The 27,433-nt window shown below is 44.8% G+C and overlaps 1 protein-coding gene across 7 annotated transcripts in view; it reads right to left on the bottom strand.

Annotated features, from left to right (window-relative positions):
- LOC143362660 (latrophilin Cirl) overlaps positions 1-27,433 on the bottom strand; it is a 546,952-nt gene that overhangs the window by 52,713 nt on the left and 466,806 nt on the right. For all 7 annotated transcript variants that reach the window (XM_076803017.1, XM_076803020.1, XM_076803016.1 and 4 more), the window contains one exon: positions 6,537-6,723. In XM_076803017.1, the coding sequence (XP_076659132.1) occupies positions 6,537-6,723 (187 nt within the window). The remainder of the gene's footprint in view (positions 1-6,536; positions 6,724-27,433) is intronic.

The raw sequence follows: 27,433 nt of genomic DNA, 5'->3' as shown, positions 1-27,433 counted from the left end.
TGCCTTCTTTTCAGTCGCGTAAGCACACCAACTGTTCGAAGATACAGTATCCATGTACCTCGCGTGGCAGTGATTTTGTCTAGTATATGTACAAAGAATTGTTTAAAAAGATGGCACACTTTGCGCCACAGAAGGTACACGCATACAGCGATTTCAAACAACAGTCTGATCGCTCTGTAGAAGACTGACAGCTGTGGTTAGGTTTTCGTACCTCATCTTTCAAAAATACGGAAGGGCATTAATATTACTTGTAGAATGTTACTATAAAAAATATGAAAAAAGAGAGCGATTTTTGGAGATCGTCGAAGCAGAGAGATCCCTTAGCGTTAACAAGAGTTGGCTACTGCTAGTCTGCGGGAAAAGAGTGGGGGATAGCGAGTGGTTACCGTCGCCGCACAGTGTGTCGTCCAATGGAAAAAAGTCCGAAAATCAAAGTGTAAGATCTGCAAATTTATGTATCCTAAAATGTTCGTAACAAAACGTAGTTTCTAAAACTGCCTTAAATTTTAACTGAATAAATCAATTTGTTATTAAAATTGAGGCTGAAACTTCACTGTCAAATTCCGCGCATTTTTGAAAACATGCGTCCCTCGCAAGCTATTTGGTTTTTTAATTTGATTTTTACAGGGTGTGTTTAGCATTATTAGACCTTCAATCTCCCAAAAAGTTTTTTTAAATTATCGCAGTTTGTCCTAATTTTTTATGTTTAACATTTATCAACTTTGATTAGAGTTTTAAAAAAAGTACATCAAAGTACACCCGTGAATTTTTTTACAGTAATTGGTGGCACGTTAAACCTTAATTTCGCATTGGTTTAAATCTGCTCACATTTGCTCAAGCGGAGAAAATATAAATATTATTAAATTCCAAGAAATAATTCAAGAAGCTAGAGAATTATATTTAAAACATTATAATTGGCATGTGATGCCGGTAACTACGCATAAATTACTTTTCCATGCAGTTGAAATTATTAAAAATACAATTGTTCCTATTGGCAAATTATCCGAAGAAGCTCTAGAGGCTCAACATAAAAATATAAAATATTTTCGGGAACATAATACCCGCAAGACATCAAGAGAAAATTCAAATAAAGACCTATTAAATCGTCTTCTACTGGAGTCGGATCCAATTATTGCCCATTATAAAAAAAAACACACGAAAAAAGAAAAAAAGGATTTTGCAGATATAAGAGACTATTTATTATTAAATGAAACATCCTACTTATCAGATTCCAACTCAAACACTTGTTCTGATGATAGTGAAGCTGAAGTAGTATAGTACGTACACATATTATTTAATAACATATTATCTATGTTAATTTATTAACTAATTAATTTATTCATTTTATTTATTTCTAGGTAAAATAAAGGAATTCTCTTAAGGATTCCTAAGTTTTAATTCCTCCTTGTGAAGATTTGAATAAGTAATGTATACAGTATTGTACTTTTTTTTTAAATTTTCGTTAAAATTGTAAACTACGTTTGATGCAGTAAAAAAACATAAGAATTTATTAAAACATAAGAGTTATCGCAATTAAAAAAAAATTTTTTTATATACCAATCGATTCGCCTTTGCATTTTATTTCAAAAAGTATTAAGGTACTTTACTCGAAAATTTCATAATTTAAGAGTTATGACTTTTTTCCCGAATTCCCATATACTCGACACACTGTGCGCCGGGAGAATCACTGCGAACTACTTGTCCCCTGGCACTTAGGATACGCTTGCTCCATTTTGCTTACCTTCCCAGTAGAGCCCCAGAGGCACCGTGTTAAGGAGGAGTGTTAGAGGCGGATAACGCTGGCTGCCGCGCGAGGATTTCCATTCGGATCGACTCAAAATTCGCGTCCGAAGTAAAGCAATTTCGGTATTTCGATAAGTGACGGCGCTCTCTCGCGCGGCAGCCGGCAATAGTGGGACCTTTGTACTTGCCGGGAAGAGCAGCACGACAAAGGGATCTTTCGGAGGTGCGAAACACAACGAGGCACCCAGAACGCCTTGCGTTAAGTGTTTTAAGCGGGTTCCGTACGTGCGTGTGAATTTCCACCGGGGTCGATGCACTTTGCGTAAAACCACACCCTTGGTTAGAGGACGGAAAGAGATGGTTAGATGGTTACGACGGTTGGATGAACAGAGTGGGAGTAGAACAGAAAAAAAGCTGTCGAAAGTATAGCGGAAGTGTGTGTGACTCGTAGAACGAAACCTCTTGGAATTTGAAATCGTTTTATCGGCGTAGTTGAGACAAAATCAACGGATCCGCCGAGCTTCCCATTTTTATCGTTCCGAGAGGAAACGAAGGATTCTGTGATTTACGGGCGCCGGGAGAGATCGATTGATCCTTTCTCAACTGTGTCTATCGCGCGGTCAAACATTGCGTGGCGCCGTGGCACCGTTGATTCTCGTTTCGCCGTCAGTCTCTACCAGATCGGACGGTTCCAGCGAAGCACACGTCACAGATAACAGCGGCGATAATCATTTATTTCACTGTCCGTTTCCTTGCCGATAAAGCCAAGTCCGCGAACTCGATTAAAATCGTTCTCCCGGCGAAGAAAGAAGAAAATCGATCGAGTTTCCGCTGAGAACCGTCTTCCTTGGTTCTTCAACCCTGCTGCGTTCTCCGAGCCGTTATTTTTCGACTTCTATCTTTCAACGAAGTTTTCCTCTTCGCTTCAACGCTGTTTAAAACGTATGGCTCTACCGAGCACCGTAGCAGGGTTAAACACTTCGATATTCTCTTTCGAATGCGTCGGATATCGGCGAATCCTGTTTTGCGAAACTTCTTGGTCCCACGGAACGTACTTTTGCGACACGACAAAGAGAAAAAGAGACTAATGAGAGACGGAGGGAGAGATCGCGAGAAAGAGAGAGAGAGAGAGAGAGAGATAGAGAGAGAGCACGAACGTACGTCAGGGATAGATTGCGATCAGCGATCTCCCCGATCGATTCCGCGGGAAGGAGTTAAATTGACGTCGAACTCCTCCGACTCCGTCTTGCGAAACGCGCGCTCGCGCGAGTATGCGAACGGCTGCGAACGTGTGCGAGGATCCGTTGACGCGACGCGTCGCGACGGGACTTCGCCTGTTAAAGTTAATCGGAAAGTTATTACCCCGGCTGGGTCCTTAGACGGTGCTCCAGCCTGAAACGCGTTTTTCTTGAAAAGGTGCTCGAGCCGGTAAGCAGCCGCAATTTGATCTTAACGCGACCTTGCCGGTTCTTGCGCAGCGGTTACGTTGCGAGTCTCAGTGATATAATCGACGAGAGCCGAGACTCGTTTCTTATCCGTCGAGCCGCGACGATAAACCTCTCCGGACGCGATTCCGATTCGTCATTCCGATCGTTTCAACTACTTGCACTCGCCCAGATCGATTCGCAACGCCGCCAGTGTCCTTCCAGGCTGGGGCAAATGATTACTTTTAGGTGCTAGCTAATTTTGCTCGAAAGTAGAATAAAACTTTATTTCATCGGACAGACAAATCTCCAATTTTGCTGACGCGTAATTGTTTTCGTCTCTCGATTTGTATGATTTAACTAAATCGAGCCGGCACAGTCTCCAATTATAAATTAAAAAACAGTTCTAAAAGTCGAAGATCAAAATTAAAAATATTCTAATGCAGACTTGATCGGAATTTCTCAAATATTTTAGACAGTGCCCATGCCTGGCGGCAGATACGAACCTAGCCTTAACTCGCGATATTCTCTCTCTCTCTCTCTCTCTATTTCTCTAACCATCTCTGTCTCTCTCTTTCTCTTTCTCCCTCGAGCTCGGACCAATCGACTGGTCCACCGATACCGTAGCGATTCGTTGGACAACGAAGACCAAACAAACACACGAGAAAAAAAAAAGAATAGAATCAGGAATCCGCAGGACATTTCATCGGATTGGGTCGAGGGATCTCGCAGGATGTGGATGACCGTGTGAGATACGCGTGACCACGCGTGCCATTCGATGTGTGGCATCGCCCAGTGTGTCTGTGTGTGTGTGTGTGTGTGTGTGTGTGTGTGTGTGTGTATGTACGTTTGTGTATATGTATGTTCGAAGCACACAAACACGGAGATCGAAGGAAATAGAGTGGATGTTCGCGGGGACCGGGATAGAGAAGCGATCGCTGAGTTTGCGATTCTTCCTATCGCTCTGATCCGCCGCGAAATACGCCCTTCAATGGTCAAGCAATTGGCCAGTTCGCCGGACCATATGAAGCCGTCCACTCCTTCCTCATTTTCCATCCTTCCCTGGACACATCCTTTCTCCCCTTACTTCTTTAACTCCACCCAACCCTGTACATTTCCTTGCGATCTCGGCTCCATGCTCTTTGCTCCATTTTCGTGGATAGAGCCCGGCGAAGTGCGATCCGATTCCCGACGATCCGAATCTCCGCGATTATTGTATCCTCTACAATAGTTGATCGCGGCTTATCTACATCGTAGATCAGCTACAGCGAGGATGCAACTTGCTATTGAAATGTCTGTGGACTGCGGATGCTCGTGCGAATTTGTAATCTCAGTTGCTGGTTCGCAAAAGAGAGAAGAGAAGCACAGATGTAATTAAAATTGATATGTACACACATCGTTCAAATTTTTAATTTAATATAGATTAAATGAAAAAGACCCCGTCTATCTTTATGCATCTGCGAACTGTATAAAATGTTAGAGAACGCGTATATTGAAGCGAAGGTGATTCGATGAACACCATTTTTATTTTTACCAGCAAGTTCGCAATGAATGAGATTTTTATGGAGTGATTCGTGAAGATGAGAATTCCCGTAATCCACAGTCCATTGCAATCGGATGACACTTCGCCCGTCTCTGGGACAAAAGAGACGCGAGGGAGGAGTATACCGCGTCGAGGAAGAAGCTCGCCGTCCGAATTCCCATTTGCAAAGCTGTCGCCTTTATTTTGAAAAATTATATTCAACGCGAACGATTACGACCGCTCCTTCGATTCAAGCGTCGCGTCCGTCTTTGCTGGCAACACCGCGGGGATAATGAACAGCAGACGGATGTTCTTCGAACGAGCGGAGAATTATTTCCGCGCGTGCGTGTTTAATTAAACAGTCGTCGACTTTTATTGCTTCGCGAGCACGCCGCGAGGAATATTTCATCGGCGATAATTTGATCAACCGTTGCACAATTAAACGACGTCACGTTTCGAAGGAAAAACTGGAAACGACGCCACCGTTATTATTTCAACCAATTATTATTTTCTACCGTTTCCAACTGAGATGGTTTTCTTAGAACGTTAACCCGACTCCGAGAAGTCAATGTCCAAAAGTGACCGATATTCTTGCAACCGTTGCATTCCAAAAGTGAGAGTACAGTGGATAGAAGTCTGCACGCCGCTCGAAAAACGTACCAGAAATGAGATAATACTTCTTTGAAACGCTTTGACAATTCCTTGACTTCTTAGCGATCTGCTTCAACAAAATTCTTTGAGCAACGCTCCTTTCATCGGGAACATGCTGCAGCGTTTTTCTTTGTTCTTAATCCGATCCAAGAACATTCTTTTGAGAGTTCTCACTTCCATTAATCCGCTGGTCTAAGAACACTCCTCCGCGATCGTTTATTTTCTTAATTCTTTTTGGATGAGTGCTCAAATGATATCCAACAAGTTTTCGTGTAACAAGTTAATTTCAACAAGTTTTCATATTTATTTGATCGGTACGTAATCTTGCTTTATAGAGCGTATTCTACTAATCGGAGAATTGAATAGAGACGACGTCCTCGTCCGCAAAGTGGAACGGAGATCTTCTCAGTATCGTTCGATCTAAGAAAACCATCGGCGTGTACGAAACGAAGGCAACGTTGGACTGATTAGGGCACGGTTTCTTCGGCGCGAAATCCGCCGAAGTGAATTTCCGCATACTCGACGGGTTAATAATTTTTCATCGTTCGCGGCACCGGCACCGGCACCGATCGTGGTTTCCAATCGCTTCTGCGCAGGGAGAGAAGATCGGATCTCGATCCGAGGCAGATAGATCGTATAGATCGGCCTCCGCGTCCAAGGTCATCGGAAGACTATGATCGATATACACGGCGCGGCGCGGTGCGGCGGTTGCAGGAAGCGTTTCTCGTTACCGCGAGGGAACGAGCCCGGGTTCCAGGTGTCATGGCTGGATATCTCGAACGGAGGAGCGGCCGTAAAAGCTTCGCCGGTTAGATATCGATCCTCGTGGAAAGTCGGATCTCGCTCGATAACCCGGGGACCGAGTGACAAGCGCGATCTACGCTCGATCGGATCTCGGACGTCTCCTTTAATTGGTGCTGCTCGACTCATTAACGATAGAAAATGTCTGCCGCGCGTCCCCAATTTTTCTTCGTGCCCCATACCCTCCGGGTGGCGGATACGTACCCGGGTTCTTCTCGAACCAGGCTATAACAGGAATTCGGTATCGACGCTTCTTCTTCTTTGTAGGATGCTCGCAGGAAAAGGGGATGGATCGTATGTGTGTGTGTGTGTGTTCGAGGATTTATTCGTGTGTGTGCATATACCTACATATATATATATATATAGGAAGCAAGGACGCCGATTGAAAAACTTACTCGGTGTTCAGCACACGGAAGGACTTGGGCGACATGCAGTTGACGCTCCATTCGGTATTCCCGTTGTCGTTGCATATCGTTATCGAGAACCTCCCGTAGTTCGCTCTGATGAGATGGATCAGCTTTCCCTCGCCGCAGTCGATCTCCAGTGTTTTGCCCTCGCAGGCGTACGCTGTGTCGTACCTCTCTGTAACAGAAACGAGCTCGTTAGGTTGTTGCGACTCGTGCGAGACCCTCGTGTGTCGCCGACGAGGACGTTTAGACGCGATATCCACTCGAAACGGAACCGTATCGCACGGATCACCGATCTCCTCTTGCCGCGATCGATAGCATTAATTATTATCGGGGCTACGTTTACAGGCTACCCTAAAGATAGGGTGGGAAAGTCTCTTATGTTACTGCGGCGGATATACGACTATCTTCACGGTCCTGAACCGCCCCCGCGGAAAATATTCGATGAAAACAGAGAATACTATTGCCAAGCAATTATTAAAAACGGTAAATGGTATTGCGTTAGTTACTATCATAGAAGAGCTCACGACGTTTATAGAGTATAAATATAATATAAAATGATCGTGCTCATAAAATGCATCCAGGTGTTCTTATCTCTTTGCCAAATATAAAATAATGTACCGTCTAAAATTACTAAAGCTCATAATACACATTGCTAGAAAAGTTTTCCCAACCCTTAAGGATGTTTGAATCAGTCCTCAAGCCGGCGTCAAATTTTCTCATTGCGTACCTTATAATTCATAACTGCGGATCTTTATGCATTCACGACTTTCGAAAATTTTCAAAAAATGCTATCACACAACGTTCAATAGAATTTAGTTCGATTTTTATTTGTTTTGTTCCCCTGGAAAATAGATCTATCTCCTCAAAATTTCTCTACAAAAATTGGAAATTGCATAAACCCAATCTACTTATAAAACAATAAACATATTCGAGTAAATATAGACGCTTAACTGGAAGTCTTTTTTCTCAAGACAGATCATGAAAAAACTGTCCATCAAGAAAAGGTGTACGTTGCAAAACTTGCGATTCTCGCACCGCAAAACTTATGTTCGTCCAAGACGCAGCGATCGACTGTTAAGTAGAGCTCGTGGTACAGCTCAAAGTCCAGGTGGTCAGGCTAGAGTGTCTCTCGAACGTATCGTGTATTATTCAGTCTGTTCGCGAGACGGAGGGCTAATTATGTTGCTAGACAATGAGGAAAACGTATGAAACACCGTAGCAAGGAGTCGACGGTTAGCGATAGGCATTTAGAGGGCTCGCATAGCCTGAATGAGGACCGTGCACGGTCCAAGGTAGCGGAGGGTCGGGATTTCCAAGCGGCGAGAGTCAAGGACACGTCAAAGTAGCTCGCACGGAGTCACAGTGGCGAGGTTGTCGGAGAGGTAGCGAGTTAGGGGATGCATTACCGGGACGCGGTACGCGTAGGCCGTGTCGCGTCTCGTCGCCAAGTGTAATGGAATTAAGATAAAGGGCACCGGTGTATAGGCGCGTACACGGGGGTTCGCGAACAATGAGTCGTTGTTCAGAGGGAGAGAGAAGAGGGGCTTGATAGGCAACCGCGCCTCACCTTTGTCGATCCCCGAGGAATTTATCCCGCGGAAATTCCGCCGCTCGGAGATCTCTTTTCAAAGTAAATTAGCGAATTCTTCACGCGACTTCTTTTTATGAGGAAAAGTCCCCCCACTTCCGGAAGACGACTCCTTTTCTTCGCCGAGACACCGTGGCTCAAGTGGCAGATTCTTTCGGGGCCTGCCAGGTAATTCTCTTTCGTCCTGGTGAAACGCGCGAGTGGTACTCTGGCGTTAAAAATAATTGCGGGGAGAACCGCAGACAAGGCGTATTCGGGGATTCTAAAAATTTGTAGGAACCGAAGGAATCTAGTTTAATTGAGAGAGAGAGAGAGAGAGTTGTCCTTTACGGTGCTTTATTAGTTATCTTTGCTCGGGGCAATGCAGAGTTTCGCAGAAGCTTTTTCCCGGCTAAACTGGTTGGCGGAAGCAGCAGCGGTGGTCGGTTTGAAATAATAATGGGAGCAGAAGTGAGAGCGCGGTGTAACAAATTGGGAGGGCGATCGCGGATTGACAGCGGTCGAGAGCTGTATTTTCAGAAAATAGCTCGAATTTCAGGTGCCGCGGTTCCGCCGTTCGTTGGCAGGGCACAATGGCGCAGCACACCGGCAATTACGCTTCCGCGGCGGAACTGCAAACATCCGCGCGCACGGGGCGAGAACACGGTGAAAGATGCCCGGACGAGATAAAAAGAGCTGCTAAGAAGAATAACGGGCAGAAGAAAGGCTCGTAAAACTAGGTCCGGGCTTACTTAGACGGAGGAGCGATAGATCTGCCATAACACCGGTCAGCCACGGTGTCCGGGTCGGTGACGAAGGGCGCTGGCGGGGATACGTCTCGGAGGAGAGAGAAGTACCTCGGGGAACGAAACCGAGGAGGACTAGCTCACAGGGGCAACGACGACGAGCGGAGAGCTATACGCTCCACGCTCGGGGAACAGGGCTGTAATAACTCTGTCCGTGAAAGCCCCGTCGTGAGTTCATTAGTTCCATACCGACGCGCCGCAATGCCATTTTAGAGCGCTGTTAGGACTTTCCGCGAACGGCCCGCCGACGATGGATTTCTTGCTGAAACGCGATACATCATCGGCCACGATTTACTCACCGACAACGTAATTATGCCCCCGACCCTGATCGGATTCGCGGGAACCAACGCTCGCGCTACCGAGATACCCAACTTACCAGCGGGGAAAGTCAATTTTCAAGGACAAGGAATTCGTAAGCGCTCCTGGTTCCTTTTGACAGGATTCTTTAGCAATTCAGCTGCAGAAGTTTATAGATAAATTGCTGATTATATAGAGCTTCATAGAATCCCTGCATCGCGTACAATATTCTATATTCAGGGGAGCAAATAGATATGCTATTCTTTTCTGCATCGCCAGTTCCTTCTTCTTCGTCGAAGTAGCTGATCAATTCGAAAATATTGTTTAACCCCTTGCACTCGAGTGGTGACTCTGAAGTGCCACTAAAAATTGTTGTGGCATTATTTCGAAGAAATTACGTAAAATATTACACAATATTTGTTACATTACAAAATTTGTATTTAATAGATTAAGGTGCAGTGGGGTAAATCCGTACACGGGGCAATCCCTACTAGGCCCTTATTTATTCGAATATACGTTGCATTGTACCAACTGTGAGGTAGAAACAATACAAATGCACAATGGTACAATATGAATGTGAGAGATGTCTTGACGGTGATTGAATAAAAATTTGAATTTTTATTTTTATGTTATTTTATTACTAATAATAATTCCGCTTTTGCCCCATAATATAAGGAAGTAAGATTCAATAATTTTTTAACAGGTAGGTGCAGTTTTGCCCCAGTTCCGGGGAAGTCCGCCCTAGCAGCACTGTTTTTAATTTATTAAGAAAATCATCCAAATTAATGCAACTTAAAGAATAAACCATGCGCTAAATAAAAACACTAAGTTTATTAGGTTTTGGTGGAATAGATAGAAAATACATCAGTTTAAAGTAAAATTTACAATTTCTGAGTCGGTTTTACCCCACTCCACCTTACTTAACATTTAAATATTATATGTGGAAATTGGATCAGCTTCGTATGAATAAAATGAAAATACTCTAAGACGGAAGAAAAATTTAGTTTTAGAGTTAAAATAGCGCCGAGTGCAAAGGGTTAATATTAACCGGTTAAGTGCATTTGACGTGTATGCACGTCGGACCAAATCTCTACTGCGGTGAAGTTGACGGTAAAGAATTGTTAATTTCTTATCGAATAAAAATGTAATTCTTTCTCATTTTGCTTGACTTTTTTCGTCAAATTAATAATAGCGGCATTTGGCCTGCGTTCGACGCGTATACTCGTCATTGCCTGATTTTAATTCCGCGCCCGTGAGGGATTTGTAAAATTAAACTCCGCAGTTAACTGGTTAATAGCAAATATTACCAGGTCTATTATCATTCCAACGGCACAACTATTTTGAATTTATATAAACATTCATTGTTAAAGAAGTCTGAGATCTTCGAGGTGTTGCCACATTTTTGACCAACGTCCATGAAACGCACGAATCGTTAGCAGACACTGGATCACAGTGACGAATTAAAAAGCGGGAATCACGGCGTAAAGTCGACGCAGTCGAGCAGTCGACCAGGTTCGATTTAAGGAGAAAAACACATAGAAGAATACCGGTAAAAAACCGGGCGTTGGCCGAGCGGTATGTTTAAATGCCGATTTCACGGTATCCCGATGCTTCTTTCGCTTAGGCGTGAAGGATCTCGAAGTATTTATCTCAAACGAGAACAAAATCGTCGGTCACGGAAGAATGGGCACACTGAGGTGAAGAAATCGTAGGTTTTGTAACGTCAAGGCTAAATTAATCCTGGCTGATAGCTTTTAAACAAAATGGTCCAGATTTAACCTCGAGTGTCAGACGATACTGACAACTTTCGAAGGAATGGGGATAAAATTTCAAAAAAATTCAGACTCGAGAACATTTCAGGTTCAGACGAGGACAAAATCGGTGCTGATAGAAGAATGGGAACACTGAGATCGAAGAAATCGTAGGTTTTGCAGCGTCAAGGCCAAATTAATCCTGGCCAATAGCTTTTAAACAAAATGGTCCAGATTTAACCTCGAGTGTCAGACGATACTGACAACTTTCGAAGGAATGGGGATAAAATTTCGAAAAAATTCAGACTCGAGAACATTTCAGGTTCAGACGAGGACAAAATCGTCGGGGATAGAAGAATGGGAACACCGAGATCGAAGAAATCATAGGTTTTGCAGCGTCAAGGCCAAATTTAGCGTCCAGATTTAACCTCGAGTGCAGACGATACTGTTAACATTGGAAGGAAGAGGGATAAAATTTCGAAAAAATTCAGACTCCATGTCAGGGAGTCCCGAACCGTATCCTCAGAAACATCTCTTTTGCTCGAGAAGTAATTAGGGGGTGATCGAGAGGGTTAACCGGCCGTGTCAGTTTCCCGATGCAGTTTGTCGGCCGTTAATTAAGCGTGTCCCGATGACGTCGTAAGCGTCGGGGTAATCGATATTCGGCGTGATCGCCGCTCGATCAACACCGAGGACGAGAGAGGGACAGGAGCCCCGAGCATCGTGTAGGACGCGGTTGGGCCCGATAAAAACCGCTACTGCAAACAACAAGGGCCTGGTACGGGCCTCGGTTCCGTGAAACGAGCGCGTCCTAACCGCGGCCGCGTGTCGCACGCAGCTGCGCCTGGGCGACCGGTGCACGGTGCATTCTCTCTCGGTGCACCTCGGACCTGGAGCCTTCGACCGAAAAAAAGGCCGCGTTCAAGCTGACGTAAGGGAACACTGCGCGCAGCAGCTTCCTCGTGCGAACCGACAGGCTCTCGCACTTCTGCCCCCTTTGTCACCGGTCGTTTTGGAATTTTTTCTTGTTTGGGTGCGTGCCTTTGTAGTACGGTGTTCGAGGTAGCTCCGGGCTTACGGTTTCACACGTCCGAGTGCAAACTGGGCCTGAACGCGGCCCCGTTTACACCGTTCGTGTTCTCAAGCGAGCTATCCACTTGCTGAAGAATTTACCTCGCCGAAATGGTCGATAGCACCGTTACGGCTGGACTAAGGATTTTTATGGGAAATACAAATTTTCTGCATCAGTTGACAGAGTCAGAATATTATAGGGCAAGGGGTTAACAAGAAACGACTTACAGTCAGAGGTTATACAATTGATTCTACACTTTCTTAACCCTCAGCACACGAATGACGACTGCAAGGCGCCACTAAAAATTGCTGTATCATTGTTCAAAATATTTTTTACATTATTAAATTTGTTTGTATTTAATATATTACTAAACACTTCAGTATTGAACGAGTACATTGCCCCATTTTCGTATGTACAACATGAAAAAGAAACATATAGAAGGGAAATATTCTAGTTCGGAAGAAATGCTTCCTTTTGGAGTTAAAATGGCTTCGAGTGCAAAGGGTTAATAATTAAAAGGAACGTAGAATGTAGCTGAACCTTAACCGAAGCTGCATAATTATCTTCAGTATTTTCGCCCTTCGAGGTCACAGTGTAGTGCAAAGGGTTAAGGATTCCCTTAAGTTTCCCAGGAAATGTTGTCCGTGGTCACGTAACCGCGTCGAAAGGTCATCGAATGCCATGATTGCCGGGTTTTCTGTATTATGCAAGACAGCGGAGACGCACGGCGAGAATGTCATAAATTTTCATATAATTCCTAGTCCGCGAAGACATCTACAAATGGAGAAATAAAAAGCAAGAGAGCGAGAGAAAGAAAGAGAGAGAGAGAGAGAGAGAGAGAGAGAGAGAGAGAGAGAGAGAGAGAAGGAGAGAAAGGCCGGCGATTGCGGTTGAATATTTTTCACCGAACGCCAGCGTCATTTTCACGAGATGCAGCGGGGCATTGCCGTCGGAGAGTGCACTCGTTAAAAACTTTTCGCTGCATTCATTCGAATGCACTCCGTCAAAGTGCGATACGAGGGTCAGACGTGCGAGAGAGAGAGAGAGAGAACTCCGGTGAAAAGATGGTAGATTTCCGTATCGCTCGTCGTCGCCGGGACGACGACCCAAGTTATCGCGCGCCCTGTACATCGTCATTATCTTTGCTGTTCGCGCGCGTTTTTCCGACGGAGAGGAAATTCTTTCGCGGCCGTCGGAGCGACGGGGAATCACGGGACGCGGAAAAACGGCTCGACAGAGGGCTCGCGCGCGCGAAAGTGCACTTCAATTTCGCTGTTCGCGTGAATCGCAATCGTCCCTCGCGGCGTTTCGCGCATCGCGCTCCCTTTCTCCCGGTTCTCGCTTTGCGGCCGCGCGACTGACACGTAAACAATGGGGCCACAATGCCCACAGAACCCGCGGCTCTCTCTGCCTTCCGCAAAGTAAAAACCATCGTTAATTTCACTCGCCCCCTCGGCTCTCGCCGTGGATTGTAATTAATTAACGGGATATCTTTGATCTTCCGCGACATCTTTAACAACCCGTGCTCCACATAGAATGAAACACCTTCCCGGCGACTGTTCGGAGCTTTTTTAAACGGGAACGAGGCGAAATCGTTTCAGATCTTCCGGCACGGATCGCAGTCCACCGCACGGATCACGTTTCTTAAAGCAAACAGCAAAGAGAATGTCGCGACAGAATTTTAAATAAATTATTCCTGCGGTACGAGCACCGCTGCAGATGTTAATTATAGTTTAATTGTGCTGCGAAGGGTTAGCGGACACCAAAGACACTTCTTTGTAATTGTTTCTCCGGAGATGAGAATTAACCTTAAATATTACGTACTGAGTTTGCAACGTGTTTCGAAATTGATTATATGGTGGTCAGATCATTAGAATATAAAAACATGGAAAATATCAAAAAGTCTAAATGATGTACAGATTACAACATCTCACAACATCCCTACAATCGTCCTTTAAGGGTTAAAACCGGAGGGAATAAGTATTTACGTCAGAAACCCCGCAAAGCAAAGGAATGATTAAAGTTCATATGGAACAGTTAAAGAGTACTGCGTTTACCATGAATATTCTAAAGGGAGAATCCTACGCTTCCTAGCAATATGTAGAATGACCATAGAGCAAGACAGTAAGTAGGCTGTTTTCGAATTCAATTTATTATTGAGCGGACGCTCGCGCAAGCGAAACGAAGTTCGTGAGTGCGTGAATAATTCCGCGAACGGCGACGGACACTGTTTGGAACGATCACCAGCGACGGGATCCATGTTTAATGCCTGCGATGCGTTCGGGAGAGGGGTGGAAAAAATAGCGGCGATTTGCGGTCCGCGATAAATAATCAACGGGAACCAAGGAATAGGTGAAACGTGGCCAATCGGCGATGGATGCGCCGCGCGCCGCGCCGGAACGAGGGAACGAATCCGCGCAATTAAATATCGCATCGTTCTCTCGGGCAAAACAAACCACAGGAACGGTTCGAAGAGAGGGATGGGTAGTTGGTAGGGACGGTGCGGAGGGGGGCAGGAGGAATTCCGAGTACCCCCGTATTAGCCTCACCGAGGGGGATAATTAATTATCCGCTCTACTCCATCACACGACCAGGTCGAACGTATCGCCAATAAACCATTCGATATTTTTCGATTAATTCGAGATTCGTCGGGGCCGGGGCTGCGAGACACGGGACGCAGCCGTAACCTCCTCTTTCTCTCGCCGGCGCGGCGCGGCAGTCCGCTCCGTGTGGACGGCGCGTGGAGGGAAAAGAGGAGAATCGCAGTTTACCATTAATGACTTCGGGTAATAATATATCGGAGGTCCGGCGAAGCTGTGCCTCCCGCTGCCGCGGCGGCCGACTTGAAAGGGCCGACCTAACAGCGGGATGTCGTCAGCTTGATGCGGTCTTAGACCTCGAAACCTTCGCCACGGTGTACACGGCTCGCCGTGGGTGATGCCTCGTTGAAACACTGTGCGGCCATTGTTGCCCGACAGCCACCCCCACCAGCATCAGATACGATTTTCGCGGATTCGAGGGGCGGGACGAGAGCCGATACAGAGCGTGGGAAGAAACCAGAGCCGATGGGAACGATCCGATGCCACGGCAGCTTTGTTCTATTCCGTTAACATGTACTTTGTATATTAATAGGATACAACGGAACCTGACACGGAAACACGATAACGACGCACGGCAGTGCAGAATCGCAAAAGCTGGACAATATTCATGCCTCTGTTAATTATACATTATCAAATGCCAACGGAACGGTTTTTGGGATTTTTTGGGTTGCAGTATTTAATTCTGGTATCAATTGTTTGCTAGAAGGGGATACTGTCTTTATAAAACTACCCTTGTGTGAGTTGTTTCAATAAAAGAATTGAATCTTTGATCTAGTTGATTTCGACATTAACCCTTTGGACTGAAATGGTAACTCTGAGGTGTCACTAAAAATTAGTATATCAAAATAATTTTTGCATCAGCTTCGTATGCATAACATGAAAAAAAATGATCTAGGTTCATAAAAATGTATGGTTTTCGAGTTCAAATAGTTCCGAGTGCAAAGGGTTAACACTCCAGACGTGAAGGAAACTGACTGATATATTGCTTAACACTAAACCTACCAAGTACAATACATATAAAAGTGAAACGTCTTATAGAAGAGAAAAGACTGACGTTGCTTAAACTTTGTACGATTTTCATTGTAATATGTGCTTAAATAAAGAAGTCAATTCAGTGATTTTCTACGAAAACGTTTTTATATTTTCAATAATTGTGAAATAGAAAACTGGCCATTTTTACCGTGGTAGGTCTAGTGTTAAAGAGACTTGAGCTTGATTATTATTTATTTAAGAAACGAGACCAGATATATGTATGTCTGTGTCCTTTTCAGTCTGTCTCAATCAAGTATTATTTACTAGCGTGAACCTATTCCATGAAATGAAAAGTTTTTAATTAATTTCACCTATTTCATAGCAACGGCACATTGTGCAAAAGCACAGTTCGTCGGTGCAATTGACAGTAGATGAGAGACGGTCGAACAATTCGTGCAGAATTTTGAAAATAGTAAATTTCTTTGTAGTGAGGGAAAACAGTGTATACAGGGTATACCGAAAATTGTGATATAATCGCTCGGATAGTGACTCTACATGCAAAAATAAATCGGAAAAAAGGAATAACATTTTTTCGTTCGGCGCTTCGGTTTTGAGAAAACCGAGATTGAAAAAGCAGCGAATACGCGTAGTATTAGATAGGATTCGGCTGACGCGTCTGATCATGACCAATCAATTCTACTTGCTGCATATACTAAAGCAGGGAACTCGACGGATCTTTAACTTTATGTCCTCGAAAACGAAACGTACACCCTGTATATTAGTTCTATACTTGAGTAGTGATGAGAATTTGGAATCCTAGGGGTTAATACAGTAAGCTCAGAGTTTAAGGATGACGTGGCTAGACAGGAAATCGAATTTGTGAATAAGTAAATCAAGGATTAAATTAGTAGGTTGTGGAAGATTTTGGTATGTATGGATTGAGTGGAAAATAGCACTGTAAAAAGAGGGGGAGGGGAAGGTGCGAGGGGTTAATTGACAGAGGTACAATTTGTCAGAATAATTTAATTAATTTAATTTAATTAATGAAACCACAACTAGAAATTTAAAATGTATTACAGAGGATGCTGTATTAACCCTTTTGAATTCGAAAGACTTCAACAAAATTCCGTTTATCTGGACATCTTACAGTAAAAATGAATTTCTAAACCCAGTCAAAAATCACTGTCAGTCATATGTGACTGAAGTGGCAGTTAACGTGTTAACGTTGCAGAAGAATGCCCCAGGTTACACAGAACTATGCCAAACAATTTGGTATTTATGGCAAGTAGGAAGTTCCAAACTCACGTGATTAAAGTGACAACAAACGGATGATGTTTATTATTGTAGTGCATTATCCTTTATGCTGATTTACTGCGCTAGAGCAGCTAGCTCGGCACATACTAGAGGCACGCTCTAAAAGCATACATAAACCCTCTAAACGGGTGGGAGAGCAGGCAGCCCGAGCGGCAGGTACGTTTATTGCTAATTAACATATACAATTTCGTTCGCACAATACACGGCAAACAGGAGGCCCGCGTAGAAATTAGCCCGCGTAGAAATTAGCCCGCTGTCCGAGTTTTCGCGTTTATTCGACGGAACAAACGGCATTCGTCTTTCTCTAGCCAGCGAGTTAATAAATTTTCCCATTTACCGATGCAGAGGTGTGCCCGGCCAAGCGAAAGGGTAGAAACGCGTCGAGCAACGAACTCGGGATAAAGAATCCCCGCGGCGGCGGGTTCTGTGCAGCGAAATTCGCACAGCGTAACGCACCGTTAATTATTTTTCCGTCTCCCGGCGGTCAGGTGTGCGGGTGTGCGGGTGTGCGGAGGAGGGTTGTGAAATTCTCCGAGATCGGGGGAGGAAAAATGTTTCCCTTTCGCGCATCAACGCGCGACGGAGCGTCCACGGTTGTGTAGCCAAGGCAAAAAGAGAGGAGAGAGCCACGGGTTCGCCACGGTCTCGCGACTATCGATCGAGAGAGAGAGCAACATTATAGAGACGCGAGTTCGGCGTCGGTGCGCTGCGCTGGTTCGTCCGGTTGGCCATGCGTCTTTGGGCTCGGCTTTGCTGCACACGGTTGCTGCACTCCGTGAAGCGCTCCCGGGACGCATAAATCAAAGTCCTCCGCGGAGACTTGCCTCGGTTACGTTCTTCGTTCCTCTCGTCTCTCTCTCTCTCTCTCTCTCTCTCTCTCTCTCTCTTCGTTCGATGGTTCCTCCCCGCCTCCGTTCCGCTTGTGTCTCCGCCGCAAGACACCCTCACTCCCTCCACGTCGAACGGAGTCGACCGTGTCGGCGGGATTTCTAATTCAAGCTAATCCTTTTTCGCCGCTCTAATTACATTATCAATTCACGGTGGAAGGACCTGCTGTCTGATGCTGCACGCGCTCCACCGATCGCGTGTGTGCTGGTGCGAGTGTGTGCTTATACGTGGATACGCTCGGTGCATCGGCATTTACATGGTCGGCCTGTTGCACGTCGCAGTCTCGTCGCGCTCGACTGATTTATAGCGGTCGAATAAATTATAAGGAGCAGATAGAAAAGAGCGTCGACCGGCTTTGGAACCCGGTGTCAGCAATTATCCGCCGTTTCTCGGCCCGCCTGTGCCCCGCCGATCGATTATCTCGCCGGGCCCACGGAATTTCCCGTGCGAACCAACCTGCTCGCTCACACCCTCGAATTTCGAAAGCTTTTCTGTTTTTCTTTGGAAACATTCGGTGCTCGAACGCTCGAAATCGCCTGGCTTTCGTTGTTCCATCGACCACAGGCGTACGATTATCCTCGGTGTCGTTGTTAACACTAAACCTACCGAGCTTCAAAAGTAATCGATACATGTGTTCTTATTAAAATGATGAGATTGAATTTATTTGGATTTTCTGCGGTTCGTTTCATAATGCTCTGCTAAATATATTTATTTATTAAAAAATCTGGAACCGGTCATTTTGATCGGCGCCGGTAGGTTTAGTGTTGACTCTAGAGCGACGCTACGGTTTAGTACGGTTTAGCGCCGGACGTTTTAGTACGTCGTATGCAGTACGTTCTTCGTATATTGTCGATTGGGATACGGACATGTAACGGTCTGTCTGCATAAAACAGTATTTTATGAAATAATGCTGGTGAAAATAAATTCATGATGGGCTAGTAAAAACAACTATTCACAATATAGTTTGTATCAACGAATAGAACAACTTTTTTTAATCCTCCTCCAACGCTGTCAAATCCATAGCCCGTATACAATCCGTTAAGAAAATTTTAACAACGGCAGTACTTGATTACTTCAACAGAAGAATCATGTACATTAAAACAATTTCGTTTAATCCCTTGCTCTACAATATCGAGTCATACTCGTCATGAAGATTCTGAACAGAGTCTAATAAATATGTATGTTATTAATTTCTTTTATTTACGTAAAAGACAACATACATACAAATTAATGTTTGTTAAAATTCTACGTTGTTAATGCACAGCCACTGAATAACATACAGGCATACAATAGATACAAATTTAAAAGCGTAAAATAAATCGTAGTGCAAGGGGTTAATGCCATTGAAGAATTTATACACTGCGAGAGACACCGTCTTTCAGGACAATTTATTACCCATGGAGCTAATTAGGACTTTACCCCCTCACAGTGTTGACTGGAAAAGGTTTTGGAGTCAGTGTTCACACCGGGGCCATAAAGGTCCCAGTGTTAGGTTTGCATAAAAGGAAATGTCTGTTTATTTTCTAAATGTCAACGTTCAGAATCTTGTAATATTACGAATCGAATAATTAAAATTTGAAATGCCTGAACTTCTCGAAGCATATGAACAGTTTAAAGTGAGTCGTGTCAAATGACGCGCAACTCGGCGCAAAATGACGTTGGCGCGATGCAACGGGTGCAATTCCGGAGGGAAAGTGTTTACACAGATTGCGGGGCGTGGTAGATTACAATTATCTTGAGCCTGTGCTTGATTGGAGTGGCAAGTGTGACGCGGTGTTTGTCGTCGCGAAATGAGATTCCTCGCCAATAACGATGCGTCGCGCGTCGGGCTTAATTAGCCCTCGGCGGAAATATTCGAAAAAGTTCGATTCTTGCCGACCCCGGCACGCAGAGGACAAGCGATTAAACTGCAAATCGTAATTACATTCCGCGAGTAATGGAACGGTATAATATATTTATGAAGTATTCGTTAATTCGCCACACGCTACTCTACCCCCGCGGATAATGCAATCCGCTCGTAATTTCGCGCCTAGGAAAGCACGTGGGCATAATTTACAGCCGGCGAAACACACACAGCCGATCTCTCGACGGTTTAATCCTCGATCGGACGAGCGGGATATCGACGATCGCGTCTTCTTGCCGCGCCGCCATTGTTCTCGCCAGGCCACTACTCGGATCGTTTACCGAGAGGAGCGTGGTGGCAGATGCAACGGGCGGAAATAAGAAACCGTACTGTACATCCTATCGCGTACTTTTCACGGTTCACGATGACGTCATCTAAGATAGTGGCCGGTAACACGAGACATAGGTATCTGGCTCATTTAACGATCACGTTTCGTACATCTCCCATTCATAATATTTTCATTGTGCCCCCCCCCCCTTCGCCTCCCCCTCGAGGACGGAAACGCCAATCCGATCGCACGAACCTGTGGACTATCAACGAATTAGGTGGAACGCCGGCGATATTCTCGCGATCGTCGATCATAATTCATAATTCAGGCCCTCGCCTCGGATGCTACGGCCTGAGTGACACTAATTGGACCGTCTGATCGATTTTCCTAGCACGAATCGTTCGGGACGAGATATCCTCTCCGCCTAGGAGCTTGCATCCTTATGAAAATAAAGCTCAACGTTTTGCGCTGAATAAATGACACTGCTCGATCGAATCAGCAGAATTATCCTTCCGCCTGTGACTAGCATCAGAACCTCGCTCCTCCGATGAACTCGGTAAAAATAACTGATAATGTTGGATTGCACGCGGAACAGATTTTCGCAAAAAAATTGTCGAACAGATTTACTTTCGTGGGAAGGTTTCGAAGAGCGACAAGCGCCGGTAGCTGAGGAGCGCCGCGCCGGCGAGATGGTGGTTAAAGAGCGGCTCTCTGGGGAACATCCTTTACACGGCTCCCATTTCGCTAATAATCATCGTGGCCCGCATTTTACAACGTCAAATTCGATTCGCGTTACATGACAGGCGACACGGCCGGTCGCGTGTAAACGGGCTCTCGAGGGCGCGAGCGAGAGAAACGAAAAATCGTTACTGTCGTTGCCGGTCGAAGGAGAGGAGAGAAAAAAATTTCGCATAGAGGATGGACACCGGTCGCGAGACGTCACTCATGGGGGACGTCGGTGCCGTCGTCCGACCCTGTCGATATCAGTTACCGTACTCGGCGTGCGTCGCTTGATCGATGACCGACGCGATGGAAATGACATTTCGCGGAATGCCGTTGTCGTCGCCGATCGTTCGCCCCCTCTCTTTCTTTTTCTGTCTACCTCTTTCCCCTTTCTCTGTTCCTTATGTTCGCTCTCCTTTTTATTCGCACTCCCCACGCTCGCACACACGCACGCGCTTCTCTCCCTCCTCTCTTCTCTCCAGTTTCTTTTTGGCCCCCTTTTGGTCGATCTCTCACTCCCCCTCCCCCTCCCCTCCTCTCGTTTTTTCCAGCTCGCCGAGACTCTCTGTCTTTATCCGACGGGACCGAGAGCGAAAACGATCGACCGGCAATTTTGCGAACACCGCGAGCGAGCTGCGAGATCGCGAAACGCCCCTGACGCCTCTAGCCGCTGTTTCGATGCTGTAATTGGCCGCCTTTGACCGAAATCATGTAATGGACGGCCATCGGTGCCGACCGCGGGAATATGCTTTGTATGCAAAGCGTCGTTTCATCGTCTATGGAACGCCGCGCCGGCCTCGCGAGAAACGATTTTGCTCTCGGCTATTTTTTTTTCCCCCCCTCCACCACCTCCCCGTTCGATTCTTTTTTCAATGAAAACCGGGCGTCGCGTGACGTCGGACAGGATCCCCGCGGATGACAGGATTTTTCTAATTTCGCTGGCGATATAAAATACGACGCCATATTTCTTCCGTGCCGGCACGATTAGCGGCGAACGGAACGACCGAAAATTCTCGTGCACGTTCAACTCTCCACTCGACTACGGCAGGACATGATTTCGTGATACTGTGCTTTAACGGGATCTAGACGCAATTAAATCTTCCTAATGGTCTGCAATCTTAACGTCGTATCGTTTGTTAAGCAGTTTTTAAGCATTATAATCGGGGTTGTTTGAAGTCTGCTCTCAATTTCTATATTTTCGTACGCTGTTCCGGCCAATTGAAGTATCGCCTTCAAAAATACTCTATTGTAGTCAACCTTCAATCACGGTCTTCATTTATATTAACACTAAACCTACCACGGTCAAAATGACCGGTTTTCTATTTCACTATAAACACGGTTTCATAGGAAATTACTGAGTTGACTTCTTTATCTAAACACATATTATAATGAAGATCGTACAAAGCTTAAGCAAATGCAATCTTCTCCATTTTATAAGACGTTTCATTTTTATATGTTTTGTGTGCTTGGTAGGTTTAGTGTTAATTGAGTTCCATGTGACACATTTCTCCTTTTTTTATATTTATATTCTTTGTGAACTTACAAAAAAATATTTTAACCCATGCACTATTATTTATTTTGTGATTATAATGGTTAGAAATTCTTCATCGCTCAGAATTTCAAAGAAAAAAAAAGATAGTTTATATTTATTTATATCAACTACAACAAAATAGAATTTTATTTTGGTTTACAGGAAATTAATAACATACAAGTTCATTAGACTCTGTTCAGAATCTTCATCACGAGTCTGACTCGATATTGTAGGGCAAGGGATTAGTATGTCTATAGTATCTTCTGTTTAAAATCTAACAAATCAGTTCATCGTCGTAAAACAATTGATTCCAGCCATTTCTGTATCGAATACAGCAATTAATTCTAGCCATTTCTGAATCGAATGTAGGTTATATGTATTAGACTGCGGATTTTATGCATTTATGACGAAAATGGGTAGGCTTATTTTAAACCAGTAAAAACATTAGAAAAATGTTAAAATACTGTTACAATATTTTCAACCTATTAAACATATTAAGAAAGAAAATAAATTTCTATTTCAGTCCAGTCTGTTGCAATTCAGGTAGAAAATTGGTTTACTTATAATTCATACACCTCGTAGAATTGCAAAGAAAATACTTCGGAGTCTACATCGTCTTTTTAAAACTTCAAAACGCAGTTCATCGTAGTCATAAGACTATTGATTCCAGCAATTTTTTAATTCAATGTGGCAATCGATTCAAGTTATTTCTGAATCGAACGTATCATACGAAGCCTGCAGTTTATATTCTCTGTAGACTCGAAAAGAAAACAGTTCCCAAAAGATAAACACCCTCATGGAAGTCTATCGCATCTTCTTTTGAAGAACCAAGTACCTATCGTTGTAAAACAATTGCTTCCACTCCTGAATCGGATACAGCAACACTAGACAGTCTTATGCGTCGACTCGTTCCCCGAAAACCATGGGGTAGGCCATCAGTCGAAAGTCTCTTGTAGTTTAAAAGCGGTTTCGAAAACGCGAAGCGTACGCCGTGAATCGTCCGCCAATTAAAGGTTATTAAAATTCTTCGACGGCGCGTATCGAAGGAGGTGTTTACGTGCGGGCTAACTGCATTACGATTTAATTTCCTGGGACAAAAGGGACGCGCAGTGGAAGAGTGTGGGGGATGAGAACGAAAGAGAGAGGGAGACAGAGAGAGAGAGAGAGAGAGAGAGAGAGAGAGAGAGAGAGAAAGCGGCTCCCATAAATTTTCCGGAGACCAGGCCGGAACAAAAGGACGATTGTGCGCCGAACGCGCCAGGAAAAAATCGTCCCGGAGCGCGTATATATATCTTGATTAATTCAGATACTCGAGCGTGCAGTCTCTTCGCGAGGGTGGGCACGCAGGACGTGGTGCGGGGGTGGTTTCACGAAGTCGCAGACAGAGAGAGAGAAAGAAAAAGAGAGACAGAGAGAGAGAGAGAGAGAGAGAGGAAGAGAGGAAGAGAAAAGCTAGCTCTCTCGTAGGACACGGCTGGTGGAAAGACAGAGAGGTCTAAAGCACGTTTACGGCTATCACGAGCGACATAATTGCGAGGTATACTTCATTAAATGAGATCGTCTGAATCGGTGGGGGGACGCGTGTGTGGCGCGGGGGTCTCGTTACGTTGATCCTCTCTCCTCGGTTACACGCGCGTAGACGACACACACGTACACACCTGAAAAGAACTCGCCCCTGCCCCCATTTTCCACTTTTTCTCCGCTGTGCTCACCCGTTCTCCTTTCCCGTCTCTTTTCCACGGTTCCATCGTCTCGCGAACACGCGGGGGCACACACGCCGGGCTTAACCCTCTCTGCGTCGACGAGCGCACTCCACTCGAAAGCTTTGACATCCGAGACGTCGGCAAGTACACCGGAGGACGGATTTATCGGATATTCTTCCGCGCTGCACACCGTCGGCGAAGGCTTGGGAACAGACGGAAAATTTCGTGCAGCCGGGTTATTACCACGCCGAAAAGAAACTGCATCCTCCTTCCCCTCCCCTCCCCTCCGAACAGACTACTCGTCGAGGATTCGTGAATTCGTATCGAGCGATCGCAATGTCGTTTTCGCCCCCTTTCCTCCCCAGGTAGGGGGGAAGATGACACGGAATGCGTATTAACATTAACACACGGGCGGCTCTTCTCTGTATTAGGATTTTAATATTCGCTATCAAAGAACTCTTTGCTCGGAGATCATTCTACTTGGTAATTACAAAATTCTTGGCTAATTTCATTACCCGCGGATTGTTCCCTCACGCGCCGGCGAGGAATTTTGTTTAATTAGCCCTCGCTTCCACGGCCGGCCTCGTCACTTTTCCTCCACCAGCTGCGAAATTGTATCTGTCGTCCCCGGAGCTATTCGGAGATTCCACCCGGATAATCAGTGTAGATTTTGTCTCTTTCTTCTTTTTTTTTTCTTTTTTGAAACGTCGCTCCGGTGTTTCAGATTTTACAACACCCCGCGGAAACCCGTTCGCCGAATAATCACGGCAGACATTAATTTTGGGCTTCACTTTAATTCGACCAATTTTCGTTTTATTCGTAACTTCATATTTCAAACAAATACATCAGCCGGCAATACAATCGGTGAGCGATGAACATTTAATTTCAGAGTCAAATTTCAATTCCTGGGAATTCATACGGCTTTATATATTGCACGAGTGGACTGCAGATTTTATGCATTCATAGCATTTTCACTCCGAAATTCTGAACGAATTAAATTGTCCGGGAATTCTTATTAATCCTTAATAATGTGAAATCATTCTTTTTTCATTCTTCTTTGAACTTTTCCTAATTCTCGGACGGCGGATCATTCTTAGAACTGAATAATTGATCATGTTTAGGACTGTTCGCTACTTTGTTTATCAATTTTTTCAAATATATTTCTCGAGGCACTTCTTGTAGACACGTTAGTTATTTTGTTGTTCCTAACAGTTGTTCATTTAATTTAATCGCCAAAAATCGAGCAATTGAGTGGCGATTTTTATGTTCTGGGTCCAAATAGACCCAAGGTCCACCGTCGCGTCGGATGGTTAATGATTGGTGCTTGCGTAGATATTCGAAGCAGAAAAATATTTGTAGCAACTGACTATCAATGATCACTAAACTGTGGATTTTGAATAAAATCATTTAAAGAATGTAAAAACACTGTTGCATTCTTTTCACCCGATTAAAATGGTACGGAAAGAAATGAATGTCTATACAGTTCCTGTATCTGGTAATTACTGCAGACAATTTTTACTTTGCATAAAAATCCACACTCTAATAATTACACATTAGGTTTGATTTAGCGATGCAATACGCAGAGACAAATATTTGCAGTGTTGTTGCTGCTACCATAACTTATCTTTCGAAACAAGATACCTAAAATACGTTCGTAGTCACAACAGCTGTCCACTCCACTGCTGTGTCGCAAATCTGAAATATTAGTAGCGGGTTGGACAGTTATTATCTCGGTGAGCCTATTCCACGTATCTTCTTTCGAAAAACTGACCATGATTATATTTTACATTCGGTTCAGCTACATGCGTATCTTGTCAAAGTGCAATGTTTGCAGTGTTACTACTACACCGTGGATTTTTATACAAAATAAAAGACTGCATTGATTGCAAGAAACAGAACTTAGAAATTTCTTTCTTTCTTATACAGTTTTATAGGGTTGGGAGTAATATATCAACAGTCTGCAATCCTTCTAAACTTCTCAGCAATGCCGGCATCGTATGCGTACGTTTATTTTCTTTTTAAATGAAAATTGTTCGGTGTGAAACACAATCAAAATTTGTTGGGGGAAAAACAGAATCACTACAGAATCTCTCAACGATAAAAATAAAACATTCGCGGTATGGAAGCACTGATATACAATGAGTTCTGGATATATGTCAACAACACAGGTCTTGCCAGCGACATATATCGTCCAGGAGATACTATTCTCTAATCCACTCTGAACGACGTACCCGACCCGTATTATGTTTACACTCCTCGGCGTCCGAGGCCTCCCGAGCATCCCCGCGGTAGTGGGGATAATTCCGCGACGTTTATCATGCAGGCCTTGGCGACACATATAAAGAGAAATCAGATATTTTAAGCAAACAAGAAACTATTAGAAACATCTCTTCTTTTTACTTTACAAAATTATAAGGAAGAGAAACATCTCTTCTTTTTACTTTACAAAATTCGTCCCTGAAGAGGTTAATTTTCGTACTGTTTTTGACTCCTGCGTCAAGAATCCTAGTTATTAGGATGTCGATTGATTTCGAGCAGTAAATTGGACGCATCTTCGGTCGGCCACGAATAAAGAAGGAATTTGCGAGGACTTAATTCGCGGCTGATTGGTTGAAGGTCCCGGCGAGAGGAGCGAGAGCTAGATGAAGGGTGAGATGGCGGGTAATTGTACGCAGAGGACTCGCGAGAGACCCGCGGACCCGAGGGACCGGTCTTCGAGGCCGGTTCCGATCGGTCGTACGTCTTCCTGAGATACTACTCGTATCGAGTTTCCAGGAGGATCGACGTATATCGTTCTCCACGTCGGCGTGCCGGCAAGAAACGACGATAGAACCGGCGTTCTTAGCGTGAACCGCGTTCGATGTCGCGTGGGGGATGCTGGCTGCGACGCCTCCGCGGGTCAAAGACCGTCGGACGGGGGCTAATAAACGTAGCACGTGTCCCCGGCGAGGCAACTTGTAAACGCAGCCGTGCTTTGATACCCGCGACGCGAGTTAATTAAAGACACAATGCGCCCCGGCTCCTCCGTTGTCGTCCGCCGTTCACTTTCCACCGAGCAAGCTAATATGGATTAACCGATAGGATTTTACGGGGAACGTGACGGACGATTGTACATCGGTGCTCCCGCGAAGTCGAATATTCTCTCCGGTGAACCGTATCTTCGTTTACCCGTGGATAAAGCGCGATTACTCTGTTCAGAATGCAAAAATTTTATAAGTTGAAAAATTATCATTGAAACACCGATTCTCGATCCGACTGCACAATATTGTCTTCAAAGCTTCTCTTTAATCCGAAGCGAAGCAGAAGAAAGATGGAAGCTAGGGACGACGAACCCACGGGCGTGCTTTATAACATTTCGAGAGTGACTTAATAAGTCGCGCGACCCGGCTTCAGCCAGCGAGAAAACAGCGTCGAGAATCGCTGAAAGAAGACTAATGAACTTGTTGGCTCTCGGCCGAGAGGAGGGTCATTTCGCGGTTCTTAACCG

This window comes from Halictus rubicundus, chromosome 17, assembly GCF_050948215.1.
Source record: "Halictus rubicundus isolate RS-2024b chromosome 17, iyHalRubi1_principal, whole genome shotgun sequence".
Classification (NCBI taxonomy): Eukaryota; Metazoa; Arthropoda; class Insecta; order Hymenoptera; family Halictidae; genus Halictus; species Halictus rubicundus.
The sequence above is the reverse complement of the archived record's forward strand: the minus strand, read 5'-3'. Positions and strand labels throughout refer to the sequence as shown.